The 18,826-nt window shown below is 45.5% G+C and overlaps 1 protein-coding gene across 1 annotated transcript in view; it reads right to left on the bottom strand.

Annotated features, from left to right (window-relative positions):
* NHS (NHS actin remodeling regulator) overlaps positions 1 to 16,325 on the bottom strand; it is a 262,317-nt gene extending 245,992 nt beyond the window's left edge. Inside the window, exon 1 of the mRNA XM_061999239.1 lies at positions 15,756 to 16,325. Coding sequence (XP_061855223.1) covers positions 15,756 to 16,149 — 394 coding nt within the window. The 5' untranslated portion in view covers positions 16,150 to 16,325. The remainder of the gene's footprint in view (positions 1 to 15,755) is intronic.
* Between the last annotated feature and the right edge of the window lie 2,501 nt (positions 16,326 to 18,826).

The following is an 18,826-nucleotide window of genomic DNA, read 5'->3' as shown; positions in this document are numbered from 1 at the left end:
TAACACCATCAGCACTATTAATGGAGTATGTCTACCGCCATGGGTCAGTAAGCTAAAATGATCTCTAATGTCTACTGAAACACAGCAAAGAACTACCACATAAAGACATTGCCTGTGACTTTCCCAGCCTCTACTAGCATTTTGGGCAACAGCTGACTCCTAATACACCCTGCTCTGGCCACATCCTCTCAGGCATGAAAATCAAACTTAAGGTCCCCCCAAATAGTTTTATTCTGGAACATCTCTTTCTTGACAGACTTCATACTTCTTTGATCATTTAAATATTCTTCTGCAGGTGAATGGTATCAACATTGCCTCTACCGTGCTTGTGAACTATGGAGGAAAAGGAAATATTAGTTTAATAATGCACTAAGGTGATGGTAACCAAAGCAGAGCTACAGCTTTCCATAACATTAGATTTACTGTATTAAGCTTTTAATACTGCAAGAGATTAACAGCGACAGATTCTGTTGTAGACTAGCAAAAGCTATTGCAATTCTTGCAACTTTCACATTAATCACATTTAAACATGCTGCTAACAGATGGGCATCATGGAGCGCTAGGTCTCTCACAAGCCAGTACTAACAAAAAGCATGTCTAGGAGATCTTACGGCTTCTACAGTTCAGAGAGATTGTATATGCAGGCACTTTATTATTGTTTTTGCTGCATATTATCTATGACTATTGGAAAAGTTAAATAGACGACAGACTTCAGCATACGTGAGTGGGAAGGGAAAGGGAGAGGGGCAGAAAGAATCAAAACAAGACCACCCACACAAAGTTCCTTTAAGTCCACATTTCACATGCATGATCATGATTTTTCCACTACACAGGGAAAGACTTAGATTCTGTACTGCAAGTTTTCCTCTGACACTACTACCTGCACAAATCTTTTCCCAAAGCCCAGATGCAAACCCAAGCTGTAAAAAGTGAGCTGCCTGACACTAGCCTGGCTGGCCAGAGAACAACAATCTGTCCTCCCCTTTTGTTAGTGCAGATTTCAAGCTCGGGTGGCCCTTTCTGACTGAAGCAGGGACTGCAGGGTTAGCACTCAGCAGCCAGATAGAACATATCAGACATTTATGAAACTTCCCAGGATTGGTTTTTAATTAAACTGAATCCCAAGGTACCACCTCGTCTTACCATGACTGTAATTAACCAGGACACATTGTCTGTAATGTAAAAAAAGTGCAGTCTTCTGTATGACCAAAGTCTCAAAAGAAAGACAGCAATGGCAAACTTGGTCTAACCTAAGGTTAGTCCTGATGGGGCAAGAGCTGCAGTTCTCTGTGACAAGAAATCCTGCTGAAGGAGAGCTGGAGAATCCCCCTTGGGGGTACTATCTTCATCAGAAAGAACCACCTGGCACTTTGCTCTGAAAGGACAGAAGCACTCGGGATGTAGAATAGTTTTAGCCTTGCAAATTGCTTGTCATTTACAAAGCAGGTCTGTGTACATGGGGTACTTGTACAATATCTATCACCACAGAACCCAGCTCATCCTTACTGCTTGTGTGGTATCAAAGGGATGGGCTGTCAGCCTGACACAGAGGTGAGGAATAGAAGCCTAAAGAGCCCATGGTGGTCATCACTTGATACCATAACATTTACATAAGTTAAGATACTCACGCAATCCAGAAACTTTCTCTGCTCAACAATGAAAGACTGGCTCATCTTTGAATGGGATGGTTGTCCTGAAGTTGAGAGTAATAAAACTTGATGATCCGAATCCCACTAACAACCTTGGCCATGCCTCCATGAGAAGTCAGCAGATTAATCCAGTACTAATATTTTAGCTGCTGTGGCCTCCTCTTCCTCAGCACCAATCTGCAGACCTGAACATCCTCATCCTACTCAGGAGAGACTCGGCATCTGAATCGGTACCAGTCTCCTTTACACATCTGTCAGTCATTTACAGATAGCAGCAGAGTCCACTCAAAAGCTCCCTGCTCTGTTTTCTCATAAATGAAATGGTGTACACATGATCCATCAACAGAAAAATTAACAGAAAAAATACTGTCATTCCTGTACCACTTTCCAAACTGTCAGGAGGCCTGAAACCCTGCAGAGCCAGAGCCAGGCTGGACTACCACTGAAAGGCATGAGGCCCTTCACAAGTTTCTTCCAAATCATATCACATCTTGTTGATAAACAATGGTTGCTCGGGATGGAAGACTTAAACTCCTTTCTGGACAGTTAGGTGGCAATTCAATCTTTATGCTAAGACCTATACTGCAACTTATTCCAAGGTACCAGAATACAATGTTATTGAAAATATTTCATAGGCACCATCCTGTCCAAGTGCAGCTGCCTGTCAACAACTCAGCGTTACTCAGCCTGTAGCAGCCTGCTCTAACACACACTATCATGCCCATAAAGTATATGAAGAAATTTAGGCAACCATAGCCTAGGTTGCATCAAAAGAAGTGTGGCCAGTAGGTCAAGGGACAGGATCCTCCCCCTCTACTCAGCACTCATGAGATACCACCTGAGTATTGTGTTCAGCTCTGGGGCCCTCAACATAAGAAAGTCATGGAGCTGTTGGAGTGAGTCCAGAGGAGAGACAGAGCATCTCTCCTATGAAGACAGGGTGAGACAGTTGGGATTGTTCAGCCTGGAGAAGGGAAGGCTCTAGGGAGACCTTTTTGCAGCCTCCTAGTACCTAAAGGGGCCTACAAGAAAGCTATAGGGAGACTTTTTACAGGAGCATGTAGTGATAGGACAAGGGGTAATGGCTTCAAATTGAAAGACAGTACATTTAGATCGGATGTAAGGAAGAGACACTGGAACAGGTTGCCCAGAGATGCTGTAGATGCCCCATCCTTGGAAGTGTTCAAGGGGTTTTGGGCAATCTGGTTTAGTGGATGATGGTCCATGGTCAGGGGGTTGGAACTAGGTGATTTTTAAGGTTCCTTGAAACCCAGTTTCCCGGCAGGCAGCAGGCATTCACATGACACTCACACTGACCACCACAATTCAAAAAACACAGCAGTAAAAAGGCTGTACAGGTTTGAAAGAAAAATTAAAGTAGGCTTCCATGAGCCCTACAAGGTTGTAAAATGTTCCTGTAGTGCTATCAGGGCACAAAGTAGTAGAGAGAGTTCTGTATTATGCAGATTAAAATATTATTGGTATACAATATAACATCCTTATACCTAAGGAATTTGATCTGAAAAAAAACCCCAAAACCTACTTTGACATAGTAGATGTATCTAGTATCTTTGACTCAGCTCTAGCCTTCAATGCTAGAGCACTTAATTGTGCTATTCAGCATTTAGCTCTAGGGCTCTGTCCATCTGGCTCACACCACTAGAATCAAGAAGTTATAGAAGAGCAGACTGCAGCAAACAAGGTCAGCATGTGCCAACTGCTAGAGACATATTTAACAAGATGAAGGCTGGACTGTCTCAAAAGTGAACAAAGGCCAGGGAGACATCTCTTTGTAACAATAAATGCAACACATTCCTTCACTGAATCTGAAAACTACACTGTAGACTTGCATCGCTTTACCTTTTACTTACCCATTTGTTCTCTTGGAAGAATTCATCTCATTAACTTGGCTGCTGTTTCCTGTGGTTTTATTTTTCAGTTCTTCTGTAATATAGCAGGGGCAACTGTTTCAAAAGTAAGGCTTTTACTCTTGCAAGTACAACAAAATAGCACAATTCCCACATGCCCAAAGAAGGTTTACCTCACTTCTAGGGCAAGATTAACTATTACACCCAGTAGAAGAGTTCCCATCAATACCATGGCAACCTCTTGAGCCCAAACTAATATTCCACTGTGAGAGGATGGGGATGGGAAAGAAGCAAACTCAATCACAAGATGCTTTTTGATGAGGATACAAAGTCAAACCAAGAAAAGAACGAGAGTAGCCAATTACCTGCAATTTTTACCTTTGTAATGAGAACTACGGTACTGAATATTTTCTCCCTTGTTCAACCAATTCGCTGCTAATGTGGCTGTAAAATTCTTCATCTCTTTATCAACCTTTGCTAACCCCAGTGACCAATATCTCACCCAATTTTTCCAATGGTCTCCCTCCTTTATCTAGCTATGTGTTTATGTATACAGATATATAAGAAAGTGATTTTCCAGCAGCACACAGAATTTTGAGGAAGAAGATGCTATCCAAGCCTTTTATATTTCAATTACTATTTATAAAGGTCTGCATAAACTTGGGCACACACATTTATTTTATGGTAATATAATATTTTAGTCTCACAGTGTAAGGTGCTGTTTACCAGGTGAAATTAACAGAAAAATAGGAAATAAAATTCCAGAAAAGAAATAAATAATCATCCTGAGCTGTGATAATTTGCAGCTCCTCCTCATCTTCTTTAACCAATTGCCATTCTGCAGGGTTCTTCAGTACAGCACTTAGGAACAACCAGATAAATGAAAACTACTTTTAATCTATGTTAATAATTTAAGTTTAACTTGGACAATTTCATAATTGAAAGACATATTACAGCTACCAAAGGTAGCTGGAACCTTTTCACTCATTTACAGACCCAGTACCCTTCAAATAGGGGCATTTGTTTCCATACCATACCTATAGGTAGATAATTTTATTGTTGGATCTGAGCTAGACTTGCCCCTTACATTTTGTATGTATTGGCAGAGGTCCCTAAAAAAGTTGACAATCTAAGCTGGGTAAATACCCTGGGTCATACTTTAAACAGGCAGCCAAGTGGCAAGGGGAACTCTAAGCACAGCTCCCACAGTTCTGCTTTGGTCTCCTCCTTCTCTGTCAGACTTGGGCAGTCAGCCTCATCTGTGGTCAACCCACGGTCAAGGCTACCACCCTGGCTCACCTCCTAAGCAACCCAGCTAGCTTCCTTCAAAGAGATCTGCTCCAGAGCACCTCAGTGCAAGGTGCACGTAGCTGCCAAGTGCTCATCTCTTCGTATAACACAGTTATCCTACCACAACTCTCTTGCTTTATTGTGCATGGATGGGGTGCAAATCTGGCTGATACCAGATATACTGCTGACTGGGTTGTCCCATGCCCCAGACAGTGGCCCAGCACTACAGCCCAGCCACAGGCATGTCATTTGACCCAGGAGTGAGCAAGAATGAAACTGGAGACACCTGTGTGTGGACTACCATGGCATTGCCATTCTGGCATGCAAAGTGACAGCTTGCAGGCTTCAGGAACCAACTCACAACAGCAATAGAGAACCAAAAGTCAATCTTCAGGTGAGCCCTCTAGTCTCCATGAGGAGAACTGTCCAGATCATCAACCTCAACCTAGACACTGAGGATGAAGTAAGACCATGGCAACTGTAACAGAGGCCAAAAAAATTGCTAAAGTCATGAAATAGTGATACTTATTTTAGGCTATTAGCAGGGTAATGACAAGATGATTGCCACACAATATACTTCAACTAGAATGCAATTTGAAAGTAAAGGAACTTAAACTAGTGATTTTAATGTGCCAGGCACAACAAATGCATTTACAATATCTATTAAAAGCAGGTTATGTTTGGGGAGGGAGTTAATTAAATCTTAGCAGGTTATCAGTACTTTATTAACTGAATAGGACACCATCACATTAAAGATAATCAATGGAGAATAAACCACAGTCATAAAAATTAATACTGTTCATTCTCACAATGAGGGGGGTTTTCCTTTACCATTAGCACAGAGGTAAAAGCATAGCTGCATCCCCTGCGAAACTGCCAAGAAGAGAGGAGCAAAGGATAGGACAGCCCAGTAGGAAAGTCCTTCAAGGTATAAGTTTCAAAAAGAAGAGATTAAAATTGAAAAGAAATCATCAGTAATTCTAGAGAGGAAAGAGGAATACGAACAAGCAGTATTGCAAGCAGCGGAACTAATGAAGCCTGGTTTTCTCCAGCTTTTATGTCATGCAAAGGACTGACTTTCACGCTAAAGAAAATGTGAGCTCCGACTGCAGCACTTTTTTTTTATTGGGTTGAAACATTTATATGGGATTCTTTCCCCAGTGGATTTTCTAGTGTCTAATAAAGAACAAGCCCTTCCTTCAAATGAAGCAGGAATAGTCTGTTCTCTCCTCTACCTTGTAGCCTCTTTTATGATTTCTGCCCCATGGCAATGTAGTTGAAATCATAGGTGAATAACAGACACAAAAATTCTGAATGGCTGGTGTGAGATACACAAACATGTCCACCTCCTCTCATGCTATACATGCACAATGTGCTATTCCTTAATACTTGCTTTGACAAGAAACGAATAAAAAATAATGTTTGGTCTGAATAATTCATCCTCTGGAGAAAATTTAACTTTGGCATGCTAACTGTGTGCAAGACTTGATGCAATTTGCTGCAGAGACCAAGACTTCAGGTTGCTGCAGCAATACTTGTTGCAGGGGAACAGAGTGAATATGGGCAGGGAGGATGAATCTCCTCAGCATGTTGAGATGGAAGTCTCTGTGATTATGCTAACTGATGGGGTATAGGAAGGCCAGGGAAGCTGTTTAACAGAGCCCAAAGTAGCACAAGCTCTGCTGTGCAGCCAGAATAGGTTTTGTATAATCATGAGAAATTCATCCACCAAAAAACAAGTAGAAAAAAGAAAAAAAAAAACATGCTTGCATTCAAAATCTGGGCTGTACAGAGCTATGTAGCTTCCAGGGAAAGAACAGGGCACCTGAAAATCAGTGGTCAATCCATGATACATGCTTTTCTTTTTAAGAAATAATTAATACACATCACTGGACCATCCTCCTGTACACAACACTTTACCAAAAGCTGTTTTACTGAAGAAAAGACTATGCTGATGCCAAGAATTGTCCTTCTTTTTTCCTGAAAGTACAAAAACAAACCTTAGAGGGAGAAAAAAATGGAGCTGGATAGTACCTTCTCTGTGAACCCACTCTGATTTGTGTGATAAGTGTTTAATCATAATTAATCCCTTACTTCACTTAAAATTAAATTGCCCATTACTATATCTCACTAAATACTGGATACAGTTAAACATGTGTACCATCTTACAAAAAGTTTGCCTGTCAGCATCGCAGTGAGTTACTGCTCTTATTCTGAGCTTCATCATCAGTAAAATCTGATATATACAATCATGTGCAGCCACAGACCATCTGATGAGAACACTTGGTAATCCCCTCCCTCCATTTTAGTGGGAGGGCACAGAGGGAATGACAATAAAAATCAAGCAGAAGTGAACATTTTGCCTTTAAAGCAATCCAAAGCCTGTGCACATAGAAGAATTTTTCAGTGCACCACACATATTACACTCCTAAAAATGCAGCCACTTCTGCAGCCACTGATACACACATCTTCAACAAGAAGGGTAAGCGCCTTTTCCCCCCAACTTGCCCTCCGCCCAGGCCAACTTAAAGGTCCTTTCAAACATTGTCAAGATAACAAAAAACCCTCAGAGAAGGCAGGGTGAAAAGCTGGGGAGGCCTGAACAAGCTATGCATATTTATAGCACAAACACACCGCCCTATGCTCATTCTCCTTAATCACATGCACACGCTAGCAAGACAGCTCCTCTGAACTTTCTCAGGGACTTGGTCTGAGTGGCTATAGTTCAAAGTCCAACTGCCTTGGCAGCTGAAAAGAAAGAAAAAAACCATGGTGGCTTTGTAAGAACTACAGTGATCCTATTAAAAAAAAATGTCATTCTCTGCTGAGACTTAACATGGCAGTGCCAGGCAGCACTCATTGAATCTAGCAGCGTTTCAAGCACACAGCTCCTGGTGTAATTAAACCACAGGCTTAATTAGGTTCCCATCACTATTGCTTTCTTCCTGCCTTCAGCCAAGAAGGTATGAGAAAAGATTGTCCAATACAGATACTGCAATTTAAAGTCTTGAGTTAAGAACACAGTGGGTGTATATCTGCTATAAAATCTACCCTAAAAACATGCCAGTTGTTAAACTAAGCAGTGCATTAGAAGCAGTTAGATATAATGAGAATGTAAATGGAAAGTATTCTAGGGAGATATTTCAGCTAAAAACAGCATACACTGTATGCTATCTTTTATTCTAATCATGCTCTAAGCCCTGCCTTTTTGAACTTTTTATAAATTCTGCTATCTCCCTTTGCAGTTACTTACATATTGGTATATAAATTCAAAGACGAGAAGCAATTAGGAATGAAGCGAAGACTCTCTCTCTTGATGCTAATACATCAAAGGAAGTGAAAAAGCCTTCCCCCCGCATGCACACTGGGTGACACCAAGAGTTTCTGCTCTTCACAGCCTAATAGCTCAAGTAGTTCCAATCGAGAGTCTGATGTCAGCCTCTGATTACATGGAGATGCCGAGTGATTGGAAAGAGCAGCTTTTGAAAATCCCAGCTCTCTGGCTCAGACCACACGACCCTGCAACAATGCATTTAAAACACAGATGTGTATTATTCACATCAGCTGGTCTTTTTTTTTTTCCCCCATTTTGGGCATCATAACATTGCTTTTAAGAGTTCCCTGGGGGTCTCCACTTGATTTGGGTACAACATGGCTAGGCATGTGTGAAGGAAATGTGCCAGATTAGGGGCTTTTCAAAACAGTTGGCGCTCCCCTGTACTCAATCTATTTTGCCATCCAGTTTGGAGAGAGGAAGAATGAGGTGGTGCCTTTAACAGATACACTTAAGAAGCCTGCCTTTGCCAGAACGATGAAGGAAGGGTTGGGACCAGCTCATGCCGAGGAGCAGCTTCCCCTCTTTTCTCTGGGTATCTCTCTCAGACCAGCCATAATCCTTGAAACTGAAGCCACAGAACAGGTAAACCTATGTAAGAAACGTCCACAAAACCGGATTCTGATGCTCCAGAACAGTGGCTGAGTGGCACCCTTACACTGGATACTTGTATTCAATTCCTGCAATTTCTTTCCTCAGTTCAAGGACATTTGAGAACTATGCAAGAATCTTCTGGAAACACTCCAAGCCCTTCACCTCTCATAGGAAAGCTACCATCTTTTTTGCATATGAATCAACAAGTGAATGACCTCCCCATGCTCTCAGTAAGTTATCAGAGTCTGCTTATTTCTTAATCTCCATATCTCTCCTGTATCAGCAGGGGAGCTAACCAAAAGTAGGAATGAATCCATTGATTTCTCTGGAACACTCATGTTTCTGTTCGAACACATACATTAAATTGTAACATCTCAAATAGAAGCATGGAGTTTCAAAGTGGCTGTGGAAAGTAATTCTGATAAGTCATCAAATCCATAGTAAATGTAAGTCAGTTACAGGTCTGATTCTATTTTTTTTGCAGTTTTATTCCTGTGTAAAAGAGACCTCATTGGTCTTAAAGGAGTTAAGCCATTTCCACCAGAATTTCTAAGAAATGTACTGAAAACCCTTGCTTGGCTCTTGAGTAGGAGTCAGAAAGAAGTTCCATTAATGACTATAAAACCACACAGCTATATAGCCACAGTGAGATGGGAATCCAGCTTTGAATAGATTCAGATATCAGGCCTTTTTGACTGTCAGGCTCCACAAAATCCCCAAACATTTAAGTCCCCAAACCTGTTACATTACTTTCAGTACCAGTTGTGGGATGAAAATCAAGCAACTGTAGAACAGGCAAAGATCTTCTCTGCTACACTGATGGAAGACCAAGTAAATGACATTTGGCAAAACTTCTGAAGATTTACATCTATATAACAGGGAACAGCTTTGGAGGAAACCCACTGCTATCTGCTATTCATCTGTTACCAGGCTGTGCCAGATAAAGTCTGGTGAGTCTACTTGAGCACTGAGCTCTCAGAGTCTTTCCACTAAGAATCTCACTGACCTTGGCAGGATAAAGGATTTTATGCCCTGCTTTTATCTACAGAGGCCAGCATCTGCTTTCCACAAGCCAAGGTCACTGAAGATGACAACCCCAACTTCCAAAGCATGACATTTCTGCCAAAGCCACCTGACAAATTCCATCCCATTACCTTCTATCATGTACTAAATGGATGGGAAAAAAACCTCTCAAGTCCGGCCTCGGAATGATCACATTCTTTCATAAAGGGTCTTCTACTGCCCTTTGTCTTCTTCTTCTTTGTGTAAACAAAGATAAGGAATCTTTCTCCTAAATGATGGTACTCTAGCTAATGGTGCTCTAACTACTATTGTGGTAAAGTGGGGGGTGGGATTCTTATGCAAGCAGGTTTTTCTTCCCCTGTTCCTTTGTTGTTCTAACAGCAGTAAAGGCAAGCAAGAAAGTTGATGGTATAGCCTCCTGCTTCTCTCGACTCTGCTAACTTGCCATCAATCCTCTACATTTAGAAGCAGCCAAGCACTGTGGAAATCCTCCCTTTCCCACACCCACAACTTGGGTAATTTGCATTCATGGGCAACCTACAGTCAAGTGTAACAGAGAGGCAAGTTCTCTAACATAAACAAGTACACATCAATAAGCACAACACCAAAAAAATTGCCACATCTGGCCAGTAAAGCCAATAGACTTTCCCCTTTTTCAAAAGGATAAGTGAAGAGGATGTGTCATTCCATTTGGGCAAGTGCAGGACACAAAGCTGAAGGCAATGGATTGCTACAGTTCTGCTTTTCTTTGGATGTTTTATTCTGCATCCAGTAAGGATTTGCCAATTATTATTTCAATGTAAAATGAGAGCTCTGAATACATTCTTGTGCCTCATCTGTCCCAGGCTACATTAGTGTGCACCTTTGAAAGTGTAACTGCTGTTACACTTAGATTTATTTAGAGTACTTGACAGTGTATAATATAGTTAAAGGATGCTAGAAACCTGTTCTGATTTGTCTCCAATAGTATCCAAGATTTTTTAATTTAAATGTATCCAACTCATAGTGATCTATAGAAAATCCTTATAATGAAAGTTGCACTTTACATTTTCTAGGATTTTGTGAAGCTGGGATAAAGTGCAACACTTACCTACCCGACTTCCACTTGCTTCTTTTTTCTTTCAAGATAACACTGACTCTTAAGGTCTTACAAACCTGAAGACTTCTGCAACACTGCTCACTGAAAGTTAGCCTGAGATGGCCTTACGACGCAACTGCATCTTAAGCAGCAACTGAGGCTTCAGCATGTTAAGTCAAGGAGGAGGAAGAGAGGCATTATCTCTTGAGCTTTGGGTCCAACATTTGTTTTGTAAAAATGGTAGGATTGAGGCGGAGGCACATGAAAACCTTACAATTGATTAAGCATTTCCCTACAGTGCTTAAAATCCAAACAGAAGAGCATTGTATCAGTGTATAAAAAACAAAAACAAAACCAAAAAGCCTCAAACGAAAAACCCTAAGTCAAACAAAATCAAACCCAAAACACTTAGAAAGGACAACGAAAGAGACGAAAAGCAAAAGTGAAACTAGCCAGGCTGTTCTCAGCAACTGACTTCAACTAAACAGAATAAATTAATCCAGAACCTAGCATTATAAAGAATCCATTCACAGCTGTCTTTTTTGTCTCAAAACTGACACTTCGGGAAAGAAGAAAAATTGATAGGAGGGCTCAGTGCTGCAGTTCAGGGGCCTGTAAAGAGCAGAGTAAAACAGCAGATCCTCATACTTCTAAGTGGCTGTATCACTAACTGTGAGCCCATAGGAAAATCAGGAATGGAAATGTGGAGCAATGAAGATACTGTTGGAAATGATATAGCTTTTAGAAAGATTCACTGTCAGTAAGACATTGATGCTTTTAGAAAAAAAAAAAAAGCCTGGAATGCATGGAATTCTCTGGGATGCCAGGATGCAAAGAGGAACTCCTTAACTAGGGCTTTCAAAATCTGCTGCCTGGTCATTGCCGATTACTCAGAAAGCAAGACAACTTACATCATCAGTTTCTGAAAAGTACAATATTCCACTTAGACTGGCAGATCTGTAGTCCTCTATACTGGGAAATCATCTTTCCAAATAATAACAGAGGCACTAAATTCCAAGTATACACACAGATCGAGCACTTCCACATTTCTGTATTGTCAAGATAATTGAGCATCTAATAATAAAACTGGTCAGCACTGCACTGCTCAGTTCTTTTGCTGGTAACAAGAAAACTCCCAAGCAACAGCCAGACTGACAACAATCACCTTATTCCCACATGGTTCTGCTTTAGAAGCAGACCCTGGAGCTGCTCATGATGAAAAGCATTAAAGTACTTGGAGTGGCAGAAGGGCAAAGCAGTTAGTTCAGGAGCTGAGCAGGAAAACATTTCTCACCCTTGTCTCTCTTCCAGTCAGTGGGTGGGAACGGATTCATATTTGCAAGGCACTAGCTGGCCAGAGGCTTATAAGAAAGATGAAAGGATAAGCAGCATCTGGGAAGGCAGAAGCGAAGGACCTTGAGTTTTTTGAAGATGACCTGCTTGCGACTACTCAGAATCAGTCCTTTATTGTGCCTAACAAGATTTTCCAATCACGGTTTCTCAACAGTGTCAAAACCCAAAGAGCAACACCTAGGTAAATACCAGCAGCTCAACTGAGGAGTTCAAGTTCTTTCTTAAATCAAAGCACAACCAGTCTTGCAAATGTTCACCACTTCAATAGCAACACAGCTGAGAACGTTAAGGCTTCATGAAAGCGACAGCAGTAGTGATAAGCATTACTGGAAAAACACAGTTTTTAATTAATTTCAATTTTCTGTTAATATTCCCTGAACCCAATTGAGACATTTTATGTGAATACAATACATAATTTTCTATATAAAAGACAATATTGTTTTGCAAAATTGTACAACATCTTCAAGAGAGCCCCCTTTCCTGCTCTCCTTCCCCTCAGTATCATCTCTGTGATTGCCAAGGAATGGCATTATGGGAAAGGGATGGGGCTAGGAAAGCCCCTCTAATCACTGGCTCCAGTAGCTCCCAAGGTGGTGTTGCCCATTACTTCCTTTTCCTCACCTAGGCTGTGCCTTCACAAGAGAATCTCAAAATCCAGCTGGCTTATGAGGCATGGAGAAAAAAGGCCTTCCAGTGCCACAGCTCAGTATCTAGGGCATGTCTGGTAGCATTATTCTCAAACCACTGTGGTGCACTTGCTGTTAGAACAAGAAGAATGTCATACTGTGGCAAGATAATGTAGTAGTTTTAAACTAAGTACTTACAAAATGCGTGGTTGGGCTGCACTGTCGTGGTGCTAACATACCAGTACATAGTGTCTAAGCCAATGCACCACACAGCCCAGCACCAGCAGACTGCTGGTATGTAACAAGTCCAGTGGCTGCCTGCCTATCACCAACTTGTTCCTTGTGGTGAGAGTTCAAACCTCTATCCAGTTCTGAGTTATTCTTAGAAGTGTCACTTGGACTGAACAGCCAAAAGACAGCCCAGAAGCCACCTCATCATTCCTATGTTTGCCACCAGAGAAAGAAGTCAGCACACCTTAATGTGATGCTGGTAAGGTCCTGGGCAGACCTGTGATCACCTGCAATCACTCTGTTGATTTAAAAAAAAAACAATTGAGGGTAATTCCTTCAAGAGTGAAATGTGTAGGCACTTCACTAAAACAAACACTAGCATAGTCTTGCTGAAAGTAATAATGAAGGAGGAGGCACCAGCCCAGAAAGGAGAAAGCACACTATCATTATACACTACAGCAAGGATGGACAGTTTCCTGCCAGGCAGTTTTATCTAGCCCTTGGGAATGCTGAGCAGTCTGAAAGCCAAAGGGAGGTGTTGCTGTGGAAGTATATGGATCTGAGGCACACAAGGAGAACACGGAATGGTGCTGTTCAGCTCCAGGTCCTAGTTGAGATACTCAGGCATGGCACAATGCAAATGCCGCTGTGCCAGTCCAACACTGAATGGGGAATAAAAGCAGCTGGACCATGCAAAGAAGTTGACTGCTCATGCACATCATCAGGTCGATGTGGATACTTTCACTTTAAAGTACAGGTAGTACAGAGCTGCATTGGGTGGAAACAATGAGGACTGGGCAATATGCCCATGGGCAGCTATATAGCTGGAGGCAGGGCACACACCCACTGAAGGGTGGGCAGTGGCAAAGCCTGGCATGATGAAGGAACCCTTGGCCAGTCAGGCTGAGGGACATCTGCAGCTCTATCAGTAGCACTGTGCCATACATTGTACCATATACAGGGAGGAGGAGAAATAGCAGGTGGAGGCAGGGAAGATCGTGAACAAAAGTCTCTTCCCTCCAAAACAAGAAATGATTTAAAAGAAAACAGAAGAACACCAAAGCAGTAGACTCTGCATTTATCATCACAGGGGTAAAGTCAGACTCTCTAATTAAACGCATGACATAACTGTGCTGTAACATCAAGGTTTTACACTGTGATTTGAAAACAAGCTGCACTTGCACAATCCAGAAAGAAAAAAAGCCATACAGATTAGAAAGGCTAAGCCCTGCTCTCACTTACATTAGTATATACCCGCAGTTAACTCTGCTCAAAAGACTTACTTACAGATGAGAATGTGATACAAGGAGTTTCATTTCCTCAGACAGTTCCCTCACTATATCAGCCAAGCCTCCCTCTCACCATAGTTTCCAATCACAGCCCGGCACTCTGCTCTGATTACACACACGTCTTGAAACCACAGAAAGCCTCCTCAGTCTGATCTACAGTTGATGTATATTCATATGTCACCAGCAAAGTCACTCTACAGCTGCCAAGGATGTAGTTTAAATACCGCTGAATACTGCAGGCTTGATTCTGTTAATCAGTACAGCTTTGCTGATCCTAGAAGAGTTACTTATATCCCACGCCACTGTGAAGGAGAGGAAACCCAGAGCACGATTTTTTTCAGTGGCACATTCATTTAAAACATCTAGAAGAGGGAATCCTCTCATTTACCCCCGTGTAAATTCACTTCAGTGTACTTGCTGGAGGTTCTTGGGATTTAGAGGGGAACAGCAGAAGGCAAAAATTAAGCCACATTCCCCTTTGAAGCCATTGCTTTTCCTAAACCAAGGACAAGATCGACACCACTCTCTGCTATTTCAGACTTCCAATCCACAGCCCTACTTATCAAACAAAATATGTATTCACAAGCTCCTGGAAAGGGTTTGTGCCAGTGAGAGTATAAAACCATTTCACCGCTGTTAACACGAGCCATATTCAGCAGAAATCAGCAGCTGTTTGGACTGCAGAGTCTGTCACCGCTTTCATAGTTTCAGTGGAGAAGAAGCAGGATTCAAGCACTTATCGCGCATAGCACAAGTTGCATATTGCCTTGATCTTTCTCTTCTCTACCGCCTCCCTCCCCCCAACACCCTCACGGCTCTTCAGGGCCAGTCTCTAAGCAGAAAGAATTCATTAACGAAAGTTCCTTATTTTACGGCCCCGAAAGTTAGATAACGACGAAGGAGTCTTATTATTTCTACTTAAGAACTTAAAATTTCGATCGGGAAGTCTGAGACGTTTCTAAAGGGAAGACAAATCTGTCCGGGGAGAGACATAAGCGGCCGTCAAAGGGCAAAAACCCAAAGATTCCGGGAGACAGGAGCTGATCCCCATCCCCGCCACACCCCGGGGGCCCGCAGACAGATCTCCGGGCCCTTCCTGGCCAAACCCTTGGCTGCAGAAGATGCGCCCCGAGAGCCTCGCCAGCCAAGTCCTTACGTAAGGCACAAACCACTGACATCATCCCTCCCGCCGGCATCGCTGCCGCGGCACCCACCGACCCTACCCGACCCGCGCCGGCTCCGTTCTGCCCTGCCACCGGGGCTCCCTTCGCATCGTCTCCGGCCCCAAACTTTGCACAGTGGGTTACCGGGGGTGGCTTTCCCCCGCCGGGCTGTCCCGGGCTCCGGCGCGCCCCATTCCTCGGTGCGCCCCATGCACCCCGCGGTACTTAGGCAGTGCACCCCATCCCGCGGTACTTACGCACTGCCTCCTGCTTGGGGTCGAGGCCGCGCACAGCTCCCTGGAGTCCGGCGATGCGGCCGTGCAGCGCCCGAACACGGCGGTGGGTGCCCTGGATGTCAGCCTCGACCTCCTGGAAGAGGGTGCAGGCGTGCCGAGCCACGTCGGAGAGCTGCCGGAGGATCCGCGACAGGGCCACATTGCTGACCGAGCAGAGGTCCAGCACCATCAACACCACCTCCCGCTCCCCGCCGCCGGCCGTCTCCGAGCCCTCGCCCGCCGTCCCCGGCTCCTCCGGCGGCGGGTCCCGCGGCGGTGGCGGCGGCTCCGCGCCCCAGCTCTCCTCCAGCACGGAGGCGGCGGGCTGCCGCCGGCACAGCCGCTGAGGCTCCACGGTCCGTTTGGCGAAGGGCATGGCCGAGCCCTCCGCCGGGGCTCTCCCGGGCTGCCGCAGGCACTGGCAGGGATCGCTGCCCTCGTCCTCCTCCCCGTCACCACCACCGCCGCCGCCGCCGCTCCTTGCCCCGCCGCCGTCACTCGCGGGCGGCCGCCGGCGGGCGGCTCATCGCCTCGCTCCCTTCCTGCGCGGGGCTCCTGGACTGCGGAGCGGCCGCCGCGCCGCCGAGCATCCGCCGCCGCTCCTGCTGCCGCTGCTGCCGCCGCTGCCGCCGCAGGGAGCCGGGGCGCATCCGCGCCGCCTCGCTCGCTCGCACGCCGTCCCGCTCCGGCGGCGGGTGTGAGGGGCGGGGGGGGGGGGGGGGGGGAGGCGAAAACCCGGAGAGAGGAATCCCGCGGCCGCGAGGAGGAGCGAAGCGCCGAGCCTCCCGCCCGGGCGAGCGGTAAGGCGGGGGCGGGGGCCGGGGCGGTGCGGAGCGGCCGCCGCCGCGGGGAGGCGCTGCAGGGCCCGACGTGCCGCACCGCACCGCACCGCGCCGCGCCGCGCCGCGCCGTGCCGTCCAGGCAGCCGCGGGCCCGCGACGCTACAGGCCGAGGTCGCTGCCGCCAGGAGACCCCGGCCCACCGGCGGCCACTCCTCCTCTGTGCCCTCCTCCACAGCCCGGCGCCCCTCCGGCGAGACCGCTGCTCTGGTACAGGGGAGAAGGAGAAAGATGAGATTGCCGAGAACGGGAGAAGGGAATGCGAGTCAGCAAGGCCCGGACGCTGCGGGAGCCTGATATCTGCCCACGGGTGTCACCGCTCAGGGAGGATACGGCACCCTCCAAAGTCAGGTGGATGCGTTTGGGCACCCGGCTTCTTAGAAGGGAAAACGGGGTTCCAGTCGGACGAGGAGCCTTGTTGCTGGCACGGGACAGCTGAGCTTGCTTACATGGTCCTGAAAGTTGAACACGCCTAGTGAGCAGGCATGAAATCTGAACATAAACTAAATTATCGGCGGCAAATACGCAGAGCAGATACCTTAGAAAGAGCTACCGTAAAAGGCGAGCCGAGCGGCTCCAGATGCGGGCATTCCACAGCTACGAGGCATTAGCTTAAATGTGCCCACTTGACCTTAACTTGTCATCCTTGTACACGTGTGTTGCAGCACAGTCTCTCATTATGTGACCACATACAGGCAGCTTTCAATTACCTCTGGTCAAATAGTCTGAGGTGCAGCTATCTGTGCTGGAGGGAGCGCTGCCGCCAGCGCTGTCGTATGCGAACCCCGGGCCACAGCGACCGCCTCCTGGGACAAGCTTAGGTCTACCCGGCGGATACAATTGCTTTCACAGAGCTCGCAGTCTGAGCTGATAAAGTTTTCCGGCCCCACTGATGGCTTTCGGCATGGACAATTCATGTACCACCACGCAGAGTCAGCATGAGTCTTTGCTGAAGTTTTTCTTTAACTCGGCTTCAAATGGGCACCCCCGGCCTTGTGCCTGGAACGGAGGGAAGGACACAGAAACCTTCCTTCCTCTGCCTGCCCTAGTCTCAGCACTACCTCCTTACGCCTCCCGGGGGGCTTGAGGTTTGGATGCGACCCAGTGGAAGTGGGCAGGGTTGTGGGAGCTGCCACAGATCCAGGGGCGGTGCTTAAGCAGTACTAAAAATATTTCTCGGAGCTGTGTGAAGCTGTTGCTAAAATCCCTGGGGCATTGGTACCCTGTACTCCTGAGTTTCTTCTGCAGCAGGGTGGCTTTCAACCCTGGTAATGGAGCATGGATTGCACTGCTCTTCCTACCCACTTGAGCTGTGGCATGTTATTTATAAGCCACTGAAAGTATTTTAATATTTCACTTGAGATCCATAAAGGGGGAGGAAATGTTTAAGCTTTAATTCTCCAGAAAGAGCAGCAGCCATCCAAACTGTTGTGGGGTCATAAGAAAAGGGCCACAGGAGTCAAAGCTGTCAGAAACAGCAATCACCAGGCAGAGGCAGCAGCTACCTCTGAGGAAAGCAGCTCAAGCATTCATCCTGCCTCTCTCTCAGGCACCTGATGAGCCATTAGAGTAGGCCATTCATAACAAGTAAAAGCTGCAAGGATTTTAGATTGCACCTCACCACAGCCTCCCTGTTGCATGACCACCTCCATTAGGACACAAGCTGTGGAACTCTCTTTCTTCCCTTGAAAATAGCACCTTGGTTCCATCAGCATATCCCTACTCATCCTCAGCAAAGGTTCAAGAAGCCAGTGCTTGCTCTTGCTTTACTTCTACTAGTCTATTACTACTCATACTACTGTAGGCTCCACAGTCTCTCCCTTTGTCCTACGCTTGGAAAGGGGACACTAGGAAAGGGGTCACTTGGAAAGGGGTCACTTTAGGGACACTACCAGTCCCATGAGAATTGTCTGACTATGTAGCAGCATGAGACACACACAGTGCCAAAGCCATACATGAGTGAACTTGTTTAAAGGAGGCAGGCCTTGCCTAGTCTGTGCACCTCCACCATAGGGAGCAAGTCCAGAGGAGGGCCACAAAGATAATCAGAGGACTGGAGCATCTGTCCTATGAAGACAAGCTGAGACAGTTGGGAATGTTCAGCCTGGAGAATAAAAGGTTCTGGGGAGACCTTATAGCAGCCTCCCAGTACCTAAAACTGGAGTGCAAGAAAGCTGGAGAGGGACTTTTTACAGGAGCATGTAGTGATGGGAC

The sequence above is a fragment of the Colius striatus genome, chromosome 1 (assembly GCF_028858725.1).
Source record: "Colius striatus isolate bColStr4 chromosome 1, bColStr4.1.hap1, whole genome shotgun sequence".
In the NCBI taxonomy this organism is placed as follows: Eukaryota; Metazoa; Chordata; class Aves; order Coliiformes; family Coliidae; genus Colius; species Colius striatus.
Note: the sequence above shows the minus strand (reverse complement) of the source record. Positions and strands in the feature narration are given on the sequence as shown.